The sequence below is a fragment of the Eublepharis macularius genome, chromosome 3 (assembly GCF_028583425.1).
Source record: "Eublepharis macularius isolate TG4126 chromosome 3, MPM_Emac_v1.0, whole genome shotgun sequence".
NCBI classification, from domain to species: domain Eukaryota; kingdom Metazoa; phylum Chordata; class Lepidosauria; order Squamata; family Eublepharidae; genus Eublepharis; species Eublepharis macularius.
The window spans coordinates 153176951-153192293 of record NC_072792.1 but is presented as its reverse complement, the minus strand read 5'-3'; the positions used below and the strand labels follow the sequence as shown (position 1 = coordinate 153192293).

The 15343-nt window shown below is 41.4% G+C and overlaps 1 protein-coding gene across 1 annotated transcript in view; it reads left to right on the top strand.

Annotated features, from left to right (window-relative positions):
• The first annotated feature begins 2097 nt into the window (after positions 1-2097).
• LOC129326067 (WD repeat-containing protein on Y chromosome-like) overlaps positions 2098-15343 on the top strand; it is a 38792-nt gene continuing 25546 nt past the window's right edge. The window contains exons 1-9 of the mRNA XM_054974162.1: positions 2098-2291; positions 4467-4520; positions 5398-5481; positions 5778-5843; positions 7550-7780; positions 8826-8905; positions 9231-9323; positions 10708-10753; positions 12525-12571. Of these exons, the coding sequence (XP_054830137.1) occupies positions 2178-2291; positions 4467-4520; positions 5398-5481; positions 5778-5843; positions 7550-7780; positions 8826-8905; positions 9231-9323; positions 10708-10753; positions 12525-12571 (815 nt within the window). The 5' untranslated portion in view covers positions 2098-2177. The remainder of the gene's footprint in view (positions 2292-4466; positions 4521-5397; positions 5482-5777; positions 5844-7549; positions 7781-8825; positions 8906-9230; positions 9324-10707; positions 10754-12524; positions 12572-15343) is intronic.

Below are 15343 nucleotides of genomic sequence, written 5' to 3'. Positions count from 1 at the left end.
ATCACAGGCCAACCCTGCTTAGCTTCTGAGCTGACGAGATTGGGCTTACCTGGGCTATTCAGGTAGGGCCCATAAACCATTAGGTTCACATAAATATTAATTCACTTAGAAGTGCAAATTTAACATTCCTTAGCCTGGTGCATATTACTGAGGTTAAGAATAGCCATAATTTTCTGTGTAATCTAATACCCCACCCTTCCATTACTGGCCAAGCAGCAAACCTGTGTAGTTTAATATAGAAAATGTAATCCATACTGATTTAATTACTTATATAATACATTTGTATCCCATCCTTCCTCCTAGGAGCTCAGGCCAATGTACACGTACCCCTCCCCCCAAAACCACCTTGTTAGGTACTTTAGATTGAGAGGGATTGAGGGGACTTAAACCTGGATTTCCCCAGTCCTTGTTATCCATTAATATGATGTAGTGGTCAGAATATCAGTAAGGCCTGGATTCAATTTCCTACTCTACCATGGAAACTCACTGCGTGACTTTGGGCCAGTCACACACTCACAGCCTAAGCTATTTCACAAGGGTGTGAGAATAAATAAAATAGAGGTGAGGAGAACAATGTAAACTGCTTTGAGCCTTCATCAGGTAGAAAGGTGGGTTAAAAAAGAAGTAAATAAATAAATATATACATACATTGTGTCTATAGTGAACACCTCCATGCTGGAGCCATACAGCGTAACTTCTCTTTTTGCGGTGCTACATGGGCATGAACCAAAAATTTTTAACGACTCTGCGGTTCATGGTTCGGTGCCGACGACAATCCTGAGGTCGCAAACTGCAACAAACATTTTCCGTTGCCGAACCGGTTCACAGTTCACGGTTTGTGGGGTGAAGAACAGCCCCTGTTGCACTTAGAGAGCCCATATTCCCGGGGAGTGTTTTGCAGGCTCTCCTACAGCCATCACCCAAGTTTGGACAAGATTCCAAAAGGAATTTTGGAGTTATACCCTCTCCAATCCAAGGCCCCCAGGAAACTCCCACTCAATACAATTAGAGCCACCGGTTGATGTTGGCCCAGTGTACAGAAGGTGGGTGCTGACGGCAGCAGCCCTGGCACCAGGGGGAGGGAGGGACTAGAGCCCTAGCCCTCCACTCCCACAGACCTGAACAGATCAGGCACTAATACTGTGAGCCCTCAGCCGAGGTGCCCAGTGAGCTTGGCCCCAGGGCCTGGCAGCAGCCCTGGAACCAGAGGAGATAGATCCCTATCCCCAAAATCCAAGCTCAATTATACTCTCAGTCTCTCTCCCCAAAGGCTAGCAAGTGGCAAGCAAGAGCTCTGTCCCACTCCATTGCTCGCTGAAAGTAAAACCCAGCCTGGGAGCCCACAGCTATTTAGAAGCACAGGTCCCATTGAGCAATGCAGGAGGTCTGTCTTTGGCTGTCAGAGCTGCCTATCAGGGTTTGCAGGGATGAGATTGGAGTGCCCATGGCTACAGAACACCCCTCCCCCTCCCTCCCCTGGGTGTTTTCTCCCAACTTGTAACCGCTTTGCAGCTCCATGGTTGGAAGGAAGACCTGCCGATCAAAGTAAGCTGGGCTTCAATTCGGGTTTCCAGGATGACAGAAGGAGCACAGACAGAGTTCAGGCATTCCCCCGGCTCCATTGCCAGGGGAATTGATTGATGGCGCCTGACTGTCTGGCTTCCCGAACCACGGCCAAACGCACTGAACCAGGCTTCTGCCGGGTCGCGATCACACGATCGCCAATTTCGTGGGTTTTTGAAGTTCGTAATGCGGTTCGTGCCCATCTCTAGTGCTGATACCAGTCACCTATTTGGGCTTCCGTTTCTTTCCCTTTTGTAGTATAATAGACAAGAAATTTGAAAACTATTTATATTTTTAAAACTGCATAATTCTGTCCTTTAAGGCTCTAGCCTAATTCTGGAATCACCCAACGATTCCTTTTTCTGCTGCCACCAGTACCATGAGTAACTAATAATTAATGAATAATAATAGCACAGTCTTTGACTACTTTCTTATATTTGTGCTTTGGCAGCATTCTGAATGAACTGAGAGAGTCCACGGCTACAACAGACCTTTTGTCTCGACGTGCTCAGACTTCATTAGGAGGCCCCAGGTTGCAAGCTGCTTCTCCAGTTTCCCACAGCAGCTTTTCAGGAGAAGCTCGGGAAGAGATACCCCAGATTCCAGAATGGCTGATGAAGGAGTTACTAAAAGGGCAGCAGAGGAGTCACTCCATAGGACTCATGGAAAACATATTGGAGAGTGAAAATCAGAGAGCTAGTCCTTCTAGAAGCCTGTGGAAAGGAAAGGTATTGGAATTCTCTTGCAGGGAGCTGAAAGGTTTTTAAAATATTAAATGGTGTGAAAGATTGTGTGTATCTGTTTGGAAATTTAGCCTTCCACTGAACTATTTGACAGGTGAAACAGGTGTACTTTTAGGTTGGCATGATTCAGACATAACACCAAACCATGATTTTCTTCTAGGTTGCATAAGACTGGCACGTGCTCCCTCTTCCCCCTCCCTCCCACTGAGCTAATTCGTTATTATGGCCTGGTTAAAACCATAGTTTGCCATTACTTCTGAAAAGGCAAACTACCAGGGCCATGCCCATTGACTTCAGTGGACTTAGAAGGGTGTAACTCTGCTTAGGAGGGCATTGAAAACCAGGATTGCAAACTGGGACCACCAGCCTGTGTAAACCTGATGAAGGTTAAGTACCTGGCAGTTTAGACAGAAGAGCCAACAACAGTTTACTAAATATCAAGAAGATACTAATTAGCTCATTGTATATGAGAAGAGGAGGCAAATTCATGTAGCACCAAATCATGACTTGGTGTTACAGCTGAAATATGTGATTATATCAGCCAGCGGCTCCATGTATTAGATCTTTGAAAACTGTTATATATATTAGGATTACTATGTGGGTGCCACTGTAGAGGGCCTTGTGCACAGATACCCAGCAGCCATGGGAAACATCAAGCACAAATGTGGAGACTCAACATAACATTTAAGAATATTTGCAAACATTACAGGATAGGTTGGGATTGCTTGGAATGGAGAGGCAATTTTTGTCTGTATCCCCAGGCTGATTATAAGGCACTTTCCAGTTATTACTGAGCAGGGCATCTGTGGGAAACTTTAGTAATTCTAAGAAACCCAATATTAATCTGATTAGGAGTATGGGAGGAGATGGTTCCTCAGGTATCCTGGCCCCAAGCCAGGATACCTGGCTGTAAAAAGGTAAGAAGCATTTTGAATTGTGGCCGGAGATTGTATGCATCTCTCAGCACGGAGTGATATGATTCCTATAAGGAACCCTTGACAATAGCCAGGTCATTACACTTTGGACCAATGGTATTTTCCAGACCACATTCAAAGGCAAGCACTGGTATTCATATCAATACATATCCGTGACTCCCTGACCCCCTCACCCACAAAGTTCCTTTCTTTCTGTTTTCCCTCTCAGCCATAGTTCCATTCATATATTTCCCTAATAAACACAAGTCTAAAACCCTGATTAGATGGGGAAGGGAGAGTTGCAGTGGATTTATTAATAATTTGTATTTTTATAATCATCTTCATTAGCTCTTATTTCTTGCTTTGGTTCCCACCTTCTAAGGGTCCTTTTCCTGTCTCTCCTAAAAAGATTGGGCAAATTCATGCAAGATGTGGCTATTAGCCATGATAACTAAATGGAATCTTCATGTACAGACATGGTATATCTCTGAACATCATATGCTGTGAACAGACAACTGTGAAAGGCAGTCATCCTTCTGTCTTGCTTACAAGCATCCAACGGCATTTGGCAGACTGCAACTAGGGTATTGAATTAAATGGGTTTGGCCTGGCAGGGCTGTGCTTTTCTTGTTATGCTCTGATCTTGTGAAGGGTGGAATATAAACTGTTAAATGAACAAAAGTTCAGCAGCAATATGTTTTTTTAATTCTGGCACAGCCATAGTAGGTTGAAATACGACCTTTCCAATATTTTTTTCAATCCCAGTGAAGTAAGTAATCCAAGTAGCTATAATTTCACAGCTAAGGGAAACATGTTGTGCACATAGTAAATTATTGATGCATGATATTCAGTGCACTTTCAAACAACTGCCTTCCTCTTTAAGTAATTAAAACCTTTGAGGCAGTTGGTATCTTTGTCATTAGAGAAAAAAAGATCAAGAGGGAAATAGGACAGATTCGCTACATAAAATGATAGAAAATAAGGAGACAATGATTTTTTTCTTTTTAAAAACATGAGAATTTGGACTTATCTTGTTAAAGTGATTTGCAGAAGGTTCAGAGCAGACCAAAAGTTACTTCTGCAGGCAGCTGAAAATTAAAGTACATAGTTCACTATCTCATAATATGGAGATAGTCAGCTCAAATTTTTATTCTCCTTGTATGCTTCCTAGGGGCTTCCTTGCCTGAAACCTGTAAGCATGTAATTTTTTAAAAAATAATTTCATTTTGCTTTTTGTCTCCATAAGATTGAGCAACAAGTAACTCTAGAACAGCTTCAGAAACTACACGCAGCCTTTCAGGTATGACCATGCCAATGAATATGCATCGCTGACAAAGAAAACGTTCAGAAGAAGAATAGCATGTGGAGACAAAGGAATGTGGATTGGAAATAATCTTTTGTCCAGTACTAATTCACATAGACCTCTTTTTAAACTATGGTAATATTACTGTGTTTAAGCCTCCAAATTGTTCTATTGTTGAAAAACTAGGGATAGTAGGAAGACGGATGGAATGAATAATGGCTTGTTATGCTTAATACAAAAGAAGGTCTTGTGGTTCCATCAGTTTATATTAGGCCCAGATCAGGTTCCATCTGTTTCCTTGTCCCCATCTTTATCCCCTCCCCCCGTCCCGGACTTCCTTGTTCTCCATCTCCATTCCTTCATACTACTTCATCTCCTGCTGCGAAAGCCATTCTTAAGAAGGGAGGCTGACTCCACCCACTGAAATCAATCAGATAGATCTTCAGTTATCATCAAACAGGGTAGGATGCTCCTGCTTCATGGACTTCTAGAGATTTTTTTCTCAAATGGCCTAGTTATGGTGGATGGACATCTCTTAGCAAGAGCAACTAAACTTCCTGCTAACCATTTCCATGTGAAGTGTTATGATTGGTTGAGGAGGTCTGTGATACTGAATGCAGCTCAAGGTCTCTTTGAACTCCTGGCCTGATACATTGGGTTCAATGGAATCCAACTATGGGAGAGCCTGAAGACAGGGAATACCAATTATCTGTATGCTTTATTTCTGCCCACAGGTTTGCTCAGATGTTAGGACTTTCCAAGAAGGAAAGGAATGGCACTTGCATGAGACTATGTTCAGCTCTAAAAAAGTTGGCCACTGTCTTTCTAATTATGTTAACAATTATATTCTGTGTATTGCTTTATCTGCTTCCAGGAGTTAGAAATTAATGGACTTAAATATTTGGATATAGAAAACTTCAAGCATACAGTGAAGAAATGTATGGGATCCCACAATGCAGTAAGCAAAAAACAGTTTGAAAGATAAATGGCAAAATATTTTATTAATGCTAGAATTGTAATTGGGAGTGATGGGGTACATAAAAGACATATGTTTTTTCACTGTCCCACATTTAGCCTTAGGTTCCCATGCACACTCATGGCCTTTATCAGTACTGCTGCCACCACTTTTGGTATCTTGCTGTTGCTGGATTGTACTCAATGATTCTTTGCAAGTAGAGAGGCCCTAGCACATCTCACAAAATCTTGATCTTTTAACATAAAATTTTTTATTATGCATCTCTTTTGCCTCTACAGAATGAGGATCAAATAGAAACACTTTTCATGAAGATAGACTATTCTGCAAGTGGCAAGATTCAGTGGGTAAGTTCATAATTAAAACCAGTGGAAAAAGAAGCTAGCATAGAGTAATCACATGATGAATGCCTTGAAATAAGATATGGCTGTGTGAAAGCAAGAGGTGATGAAGAAAGCATAGGGCCAGTTGGGAAGGGGAATAAGACGATGCCAAATTCCAGGAGTTCTGGGATCATGCAGCTGAAAGGGAAAATAAATGTATTTCACTTTGATGCAATATGTTCTTAGTTGCAATGCAAGAACCTTACCTTCTTCACAGTAGACAGGATGGAGCTAATGGGTGCAGTTCTTTACCTATAGCAATGATTTGCCCCAAATGTGACCACTTGAACTGATAAGTTTTGTCCACCCAAAATTCCACCAGGGTGGAGTTTTGAATATCACTTTCATCTTTATCATGCTTAAATGATCCTGGGGGGAAAAATTCCCCTTCAGATTGAATAGGAGTGTGCACAGTAGCTTTGTTCTTAATTAGTTAAGGGCCTAACTACATTAATTTACTGTTTGAGGAAAGAAGGTGTTCATTGTAAACTGACAAAAGTTCCTGAACTTAAAAATAAATTTTCCTTTTCAGTTTATTAATTTCTGTTGCTAACAGTTCATGGACAATCAACATATACACAGGTTCTTGCGCTTGGTGACATGGTTATGTACATTTCTGTTAACTGGTTATGAGGAAATTAAATAAACGATTTACCATTTAGTTATGTATTTATCTGAAATGGGCTGGATATAATAGTTGTGTCTAGTTTGAGTAGAAAGTACTTGCAGTGACGGATCTTTCCTCGCCTTCCCCTTCTCTTAGTAGCCCTCTCAACCTGCAGTTTCTGAGAGGCTACATGATCCAGGTTGGCCCCTGGGGAGTTTCAATGAGGAGGGGAATCAGAATCAGGCAAAATCTTCAGTTCTTTCCTCTTGCAACAGAGGAAACTTGGTAGAGGAAGCACAGTGGACAAGAGCTTTGTTGACCACAGAGCAAGGAGAAGGCAATTTCACTGGATTCCCCTTCCCTAGTCCAGCTGTCTTCATGTCCATGGATGTCCTGTGACCCCTCCTGCCCAGCAATGCATTTTTGGGCATCATACAGGGAGAGGAAAGACTGGAGAAAGATCCATCACCTTAGGTTATTTCCATTTGAGCAGTTAGCTCAATGGGCTCAGAAGGCCAATATTTATATACTGCCTCTTCAGGTAAATGCCTAAGTTGTTTTCCAGTTCCTTCCAAATACAGTCATAGAACATAAACAATGGAAATATCATCAAACCATTAAACAATTAGTCAGATAAGCCACATCTTTTAAATAAAGTAACAGCTAAAACAGCAGTTTAGCTCAACTCAACATAAAAACTGCAGCCAATTAAAAATCCAGGTCACAGAGGAATAAACTACATAATTAATAGAACAGAACTCATAAACTGAAAGTTTTCCTGAATAAAAAAAAAGTCTGAGGCTGGCACTAAAAAACAGTCAAACTCAGTACCACCTGGAAAGGTAAGGGAATGGTATTTCATAAGCGAGATCCCATTTCTTTGAAGTCTTTCTGGAAATGTGTCAATATTTCCTAGCAAGGAAGTCTGACTGTGGGCATGCTTGTTCTGTAATTGGTACCACACCCTGTTTTGCAAGATACCGCTATTGGTACAATGATAATTATGACAGAGAAAATTACCCAGTACCCTATGAATGACTGGCTCTTTTTATCCCTGCACTAGCATGACTTCTGCACATACATGCACCTGGAATATACTGGGCAGGATGAATCATCTGCCCGCTTGAAAGGAACCACTTTCTCACTTCCTGCCACAATACAGGACATCCCACATGGAGATCCTGTGCTTCGCATTTGTTCACTGTCCAATAGCACCTTAATAACAGCCCGTGAAGATGGAACTATTTCCTTCTGGAGTCCACAACTCAAACAAAAGCGAAGCAAGATGGTGTTTGTATGTCATATTTTCTCATCTTGCCAGTTTAAGTGCTCTTTATCTTTTAATATTGCATCTTGTTGGTACACTTAAGACACCTTACATTATTAAAGTGTCATGCAATTAACTGATTGATTTTACTTACTTTAATTTTATTTACAGAGCAATCCTAAGGAGAGTTACTCCAGTCTAAGCCCATTGAAATCAATTGGCTTAGACTGGAGTAACTCTTTTTAGGATTACACTGTTTATGTTATATACTTGTATGTATGTACGTATTTAATTTGCTTCATTTATGCCTTGCCTTTCCCCCCAATGGGGACCCCAATAGTGAAATCCTAAGCAGAGTTACTCCAGTGTAAGTGACTTACATACTTTTCTTCTCCATTTTATCCTCACAACAACCCTGTGTGACTGGCCCAAGGTCATCCAGCAAGCTTCCATGGCAATGTGGAGATTTGAACTTGAGCCTCCCAGATCCTAGTATGACACTCGAACCACAACACCACACTTGCTCTTTTTATTTACTTTATTTATACCACACCTTTCTTCTCAATGGGGACAGAAACTGGTTTACATTGTTCTCCTCTCCTTCATTTTATCTTCACAACAATCTTGTGAGGTAGGTTAGGCTGAGAAAGTGGTTCTGGCCCAAGATCAGCCAGGAAACTTCCAAGACTGAAAGGGGATTCAAATCTCTGTCTCCCAGATCCTGGCCTAACACTCTAACCACTATACCACACTGGATCTCAAGTGAAGCCATATCCCAGTTCCCTATTCCATACTGTTACAATTTTCGTTTAAATCTTAAGATACCTTGTTTAGAATACAGATGCACATAAAATGTTTTAGTGTCCCTTTATCGCAAAGAAATTCCCTTTCCTTTATTTCTATAGTCACTTCTCTCCCAAGCTTCCCTCCTCCTTCAGCTCCCTGCTCGCTCATCCTGTTCTCTCCACATCTCTGTACCCAAGTTATTTTTAGTCAGATGTTCTTTTGGAAACATGTGAAACTAACTTGTCATATTTTAATCACAGTCAATGCTTAACTGCTTTTTTTGAAGGAGAAAACTCAGAAAAAATCGAAATGGTTGATGGACTTCGCTATCATGACACCATACAATAAATTAATCTTGGCAACTGGGTAAGTGTATATTCTACACAAATGCTAAAATAAAAGGCCTTCCTCCCTAGTAATTTCTTCGAGTAGATCTTTGGAAAAAGCACACTGGAAAAAGCTGCACTTTTTGGCTGGCATTATAAAAATCCTATTGCATTTTCTCCTGATGTGCCAGAGGAACAACAGCAGCAGGCGTGGGCAGCAGGCACATGCAGGGCCTTGCATTTCTGTTTATGCTAATATTCCTCAACACAACCATGATGAAATATATAGGAGCTATACTGTTCCTCTGAAGCACTGGGGAAAGTCCTTGTCCTTATACACACATTCTGATTTAATTTTGTGACAGAGATCGTGAACTTCAGCTCTTTGAAATCTCCAATTTTGAGCCCTATCTTCAAATTAGTGGCTTAGAAGCCATACCTTTGAATTTGGATTACTGGTAAGTATGTCAAATTTATATCATTTGTTAATTATATACCAACAGTCATTGGCTGTTTCCTCATGGATGATTTGCTCTGTTCTGGCCTCAGACTGCAGAGGGGTTTTTAGAGCATCCAAACTATCCCCCTCCTTTGTTCTGATGTTTCTGGAGCCAACTTTGATCCAATGTTTCCAGAAATATTGGAGTCAGATTGGGATTTCCTGCAGTGTGGATAGGTTCCCCTCTACATTCATATCCCTTTGGGAGGGAATGGGGACAGGAAACCAAAGAATCAGTGGACTCATTGCAGTGGCAATAAGTCCACAGGGGGACTGGAAGCAGCCATTGCATACTTTTTTGTGTATATGGATAGGCCTGTTGTTGTTTACTATACATACAAACCAGGGGTCCACAACCTTTTTGAACCTGAGAGGACCTTTGGAATTTAGACACAGGGTGGTGAGCACAACCAGAAAATGGCTGCTTGAGGAGGCGGAGTCAACCACAAAATGTCAGGGAATGAGAGTGTGCATAACTCTAATAGTAACTCTTCAGCATTTTAAACAGAAGCTCAGAGCCAAGCTACAAGTGACGAATTACACTTACCTGGCAAGTGAACAGACTCACGTGTATTCCTCCCTGTTCACTTGCCATTCACTTGTGCTCCACTTGATCAAGTGGAGAGCAAGTGAATGGCAAGTGAACAGGGAGAAATACACGTGAGTCTGTTCACTTGCCAGGCAAGTGAAATTTGTCACTTGTAGCTTGGCTCTCAGTGTGACAGGATGCCTTTTAATCTACATTGCCAATCTGATCTCTAGTGGCCAGTCCAGAAGCTGGGCAAAAACCTCACCTGACCTTGCTCACTTTCTAAAAACACCTGACAGGCACCTGGAAAGGTGTTAGGGGGTGCCAGGGGTCCTAAGAGCATCAGGTTGGGGACCCCTAATATATATCATTCTTTGGTTAGTAATCTCAGAGTTGTTTCCATGGGCCACCAGACTCTCACCCCTGTATTGACTAGGCTGAGATCTGCTTTTCTTCTTCATCTTCATCAAAGATGGTTTCCTTCAATCAGATTATGAACACTACAATCCTGAAAATCCTGGTCAACACTGCACATCATTGTGGGTTCTTTTTTGTTTTTTAATCAGCGATTGAATATTGTTATACCAATATAACAACCCACAAATATGTATATATGGTCAATTTCTTTTGAAATCTTGGGCAAGCCAGTAAATCATTTTGGAGCAAAAATTCCTAAAGCAATAAATCCTCCTTAATCATAAATATAATGTGGAATTACACATACACACAATAAGTGGTTATAAGTGATGCATAGGTACTATAAGTAATATGTAATTTTTGTTCCTCTTTCTTTCTGCCTACACCACCAATTCAGCTGTACAGATCCTGATGAATGTATGATTCTTTATGGAGATGATCAGGTATGTGTAATGTTTCAGAAATGTTTTCTAGGAAAGATGAAGAGAAATGCAGGGGTACACAGAAAAGTGAAAACAAAGGCTGTACTACAAAATACTGGCAATAGCTGGTATGGTATAGTATTAAGATCTGGACTAGTCTTGGGCTAGGATCTGGGAGACCTGAGTTCTCAAATCCCCACTCTGCCATGGAAACTCACCGGATGACCTTGAGCCAGTCCCTCTCAGCCTAGCCCACCTCACAGGGTACGTGGTTATGAGGATAAAATGGAAGAAGGGAGAATGGGGTAAGCCACTTTGGGGCCCCAAATGGGAGAAAAGTGGTGTGTGTTTGTGCGTGCCTGCGTGCATGCTGCTTTCTGTACAGCAGGGTAGAAACCAGATGGATAAGGCTTGCTCCGATTCTTTCTTAGATCCTTACTCCCCAGCTAACAGACAAGGTAACCTAGCAATGGGCATCTGAGTTATCTAAAATTTACTTTTAGCAAAATAAACATAATTCTGAGATAATACACATTTTTGAAAGGCATTTTACCTTTCCAATTGTCTTAACATCCAAGCAAGATATAGATGTAGATATAAATATAGAGCAAGTTTAGAAAATTTCTAAATAAATAAATATACATATAGCTAAAGATATAAATGTATGAGTGTTTGTAGGCAAAGCTTTGGATTTTTGCTGAGATTATTTTTGAGATAATGTTATTTATGAAAGTGATAGGAGACAGACAAGTTTTGCCAGAATGGAAGAGGATAACGTAAGCATAGACAAGATAAAGTGATAGAAAAGACCAGATGGGAACTTAAAGACAGAATATAAAGAATACAAAAACAGAGAACTTCCTCTATAATAAACCTTATTTATTATGGAATTTATTATGGAATGAGCAGGGTTTCCTCTTCATTCCACCTAACAAAAGAATCTTCTTCCAAAGACCAAACTATTCAAGAGCAGTAGCTTAAAGTGCATATGTTATTGGACTGCGTAATGAATATCTCATGTGACTTCTTCCTTCTCTTTGTAGCCGCATCTTGCTGCTTCAGAGATGGCAATCTTAAAAACAAAATTCTGTTTTGACCTTGATTTTGTTTTGTCAGTTTTATTGGTGACTGTGTGCTTCCTTCATTTGAGTTAAAATTCTACATCTGAATTTTAAAGCATTTTATTTACTTATGTCTCATTATCTTTCATTTTTTCTTCATATTTGCTCTTCATATTTGCTCTTGTTCTCTTCTTGTGCGCTTCGTATTTGCTCTTGTTCTCTTCTTACTTCATAGGGGAGGGGTTGTGGCTTAGAGGTACAGCATTTATGTTGCACACAGAAGACCCCAGGTTCATTCCTTGGCATTTCCAGATAAAAGATTCAGGTAGTAGATGATGTGAGAGCTCACACTGCTAACCTGGACAGACCAATGGTCTGATTCAGTCTAAGACAACTTTATGTCGGTTCATACTTCTGGTATATGTCACATCTCATCAAGCCATACACTCACTGTCCTGGTATGGTTATGTGCTGGAAGACACATGAGACTCAGTAAATTTGCTGAAGCCGATCAGATATCAGGTTTGTCAATGCCTCAGTGGCATTTTCCCATGATTAGTTTTCTGGCAACAGCTAAGACCAGCGCTCAAACCCAACAAATAAAAAGGCTGCTTCTGAAATAAATCTATTTTTCTATTTATCTTCATAAAAGATGCCTTTCCTGTAATTGAGTTCTGCAGCTGTGTAACTATGTATTTTAAAAGCACATTAAACATTTTTTGCTGTTGCAGGGATGTGTCAATATCTTGCTCTTGAGGTCTGTGGGTGAGCTCCTAAGGCAAGTAGTTCCATTTTGCAAGCACCCTTCCACATGCTAGCTTTCCTAGAAATGGCAGTTGCAAATCTGAAAATGCAACAAGAAATGACTCAGAGAGCTAATATCATGGAAGTTTAGTGTTACTGTAGTTGATTTAGTACAAGCGTAGTTGTTTCCCATGTCCTGATCATACATGTAAATCTGAATTTACAATCTGCATGTTGATTTGCTCAATTGATACCTGATTGTCATTTACTCTGGTGGGAGGAGGGTTGTCTATTTAGATAGCAATCCTAAACAACTTTAGTTTGCTAATCCCAAACATATTTACTTCAAATTATGTTTGTGTCTTAATTTATTTCTGGATAGTTTGTTATTAGCTTGCTGCTTTTATTCTGCCTCAACTGAATATTTGTTGGAACTCAGCCCCATTTACCATAAATCTCTCAATGACTGAACATTATCCATGTGTCTCCCCTGAGTCCACCACAAGGACTGTCAATCAGAGGTGCCTTGCAAGTTCTGCGCTGGGAACTGAATTTCCAGGTGTGCAGGAGGCTCAGTTTGGATCAGGAGTGTGGCACAAGTGGAGAGGGAGCCCCCACTGTGCCATTTCTCCAACCATAAATGGCCTCAGGGAGCTACTATTGCTCTTTTGGGAAATGTTTGTGTACATGTACTTTCCCCAACAGGGCACATAGTGGCTCCTTGGGGCCCTTTCAGGTTAGGGAAATGGTATGGGGGTGTATAAGCTCCCTCTCCTTGCATACCACAGCTCCAATCTGAATTAGGCCACTGCATGCCTGGTAATTTAGTTCCGTGGGGAAATTGCAGTGATGTCTGATCGAAAGTGCTCATGGTGGACCTGATAGAAGATGCAATGATAATATAATTGATTGTATAGTTAGTCCCTGAGACATCTATTTGTTATTCTAGAAAATATAAGCTTACTCCATTAACTCAGCAAAGTCTGAAGCCTTTCTCTAGCCTAAGGAGCCTTTTCCTGTGGCTCTGTCGCTGGAAGAAGAGCCACGTCTGTGTGAAGAGGAGCCCTTTCCATCAGAAGAAGCTTTCAAATTTTGCTGAGCAGTCATAGGATACAAGCCACAGTGCTTTAAAATGTTTTATAGAAGTCATAATTCCCACGGATTCAACATGTCCCACCATAGGGTTAGCAATTTTTTAAAAATTGAATTCTGTCGTGTTTCAGAGCTCACTAAAGGCTATTTTGGAATATGGTTGAAAGCCCCTTTCCCTGCTCTTTGATTTCAGCATAGTATATAAAACTATAAGAATGTATTTGGCAGTATTAAAAATAGTAGCACATTTACTAGGGATTACACAATAGTAGGAATTACACAATTTTAAAATTGACAATGAGTAAATTGAAATGGTTCAAGATCTTCTATTCCTTGGCTCAATCATCAACCAAAAGGGAGACTACAATGAAGAAATCAGAAGAAGATTGAGACTTTGAAGAGCAGCTGTGAAGGAGCTAGATAAGATCCTTAAAGATAAAGATGTCTCTCTGGAAACCAAGATCAAAAAAATGCAAACTATAGTATTCCCCATTACTATCTGGATGTGAAAGTTGGACAGTGAAGAAAGCTGACAGGAAGAAAATTGATTCATTTGAAATGTGGTGCTGGAGGAGAGTTTTGCAGATACCATGGGCACAGGGGTGGTGCAAGGGTTTGCCGTGTTTGCGGCTGGCCAGCCAGGCACCACCCCGCACATGCGCAAGCGCACACGCACCGGCCTGTGTGATGACATCACCGCGCCGCCACCGGCCCGATTGCTGCAGCGGGCAACCTCTGAGCTCTCCCGCTCGGTTGCCTGAGCCGCCGCAGATGCCTGCCCGTGGCGGCTGTGCCCGGCCAGGGGCTTGTGCTGGTGGTGGCCGCGGCACGGGGCGGGAGGGATAGGAGGCTGCTGCTTTGTGGCACAAGCTCCCACCCCCTGTGCCTCCTCCACCGCTCCCTCCGGCACCCCGTGCCTGAGTCCACCACCTACCTGGCCTCAATGGGCGCGCCGGCCCTGCATGGGCAGCTAAAAAGACAAATAAATGAGTACTAGATCAAATCAAGCCTGAATTCTCCTTAGAAGCTAAAATGACAAAACTGAGGCTATCGTACTTTGGTCACATCATGAGAAGACAAGATTCTCTGGAAAAGTCAATAATGCTAGGAAAAGTGGAAGGCAGTAGGAAAAGAGGAAGACCCAAAATGAGATGTCTTGACTCAATAAAAAAGCCATGTCCTCCAGTTTGCAGCATCTGAGCAAGTCTGTTAATGATAGGACATTTTGGAGGTCTCTCATTCATAGGATCACCATAGGTCAGAGGTAACTTGACAGCACATAACACACACATGTAGTAGAAATGATTCTACTGGTCATTTGAAAGTCTGTACTTTGTAATGATACTTTACTTGTGAGCCTCCAGCCTCCCTTGATTTCTGTAGAATGAACATCAAAGCATCACAGTCCTCACCTTGTTGCAAGAACCAACCAATTCTATCTAGCATGTTTTTAAAACTTAGTTAACTTGATACAGCACCTCATATTCTCAATGGTTCTAAATGGACTGCTGACTTGCCTTGAATCTAGAAAGAACTATAATGGCACTATTAAGTTTGTGCCTGTTTGGGAGAAATGCATCATCGTTTGCAAGACAGTTTGGTGTAGTGAGAGCCAGTTTGGTGTAGTGGTTAAGAGTGCAGGACTCTAATCCAGAGAACCAGGTTTGATTCCCCACTCCTCCACTTGAAGCCAGCTGGGTGACCCTGGGTCAGT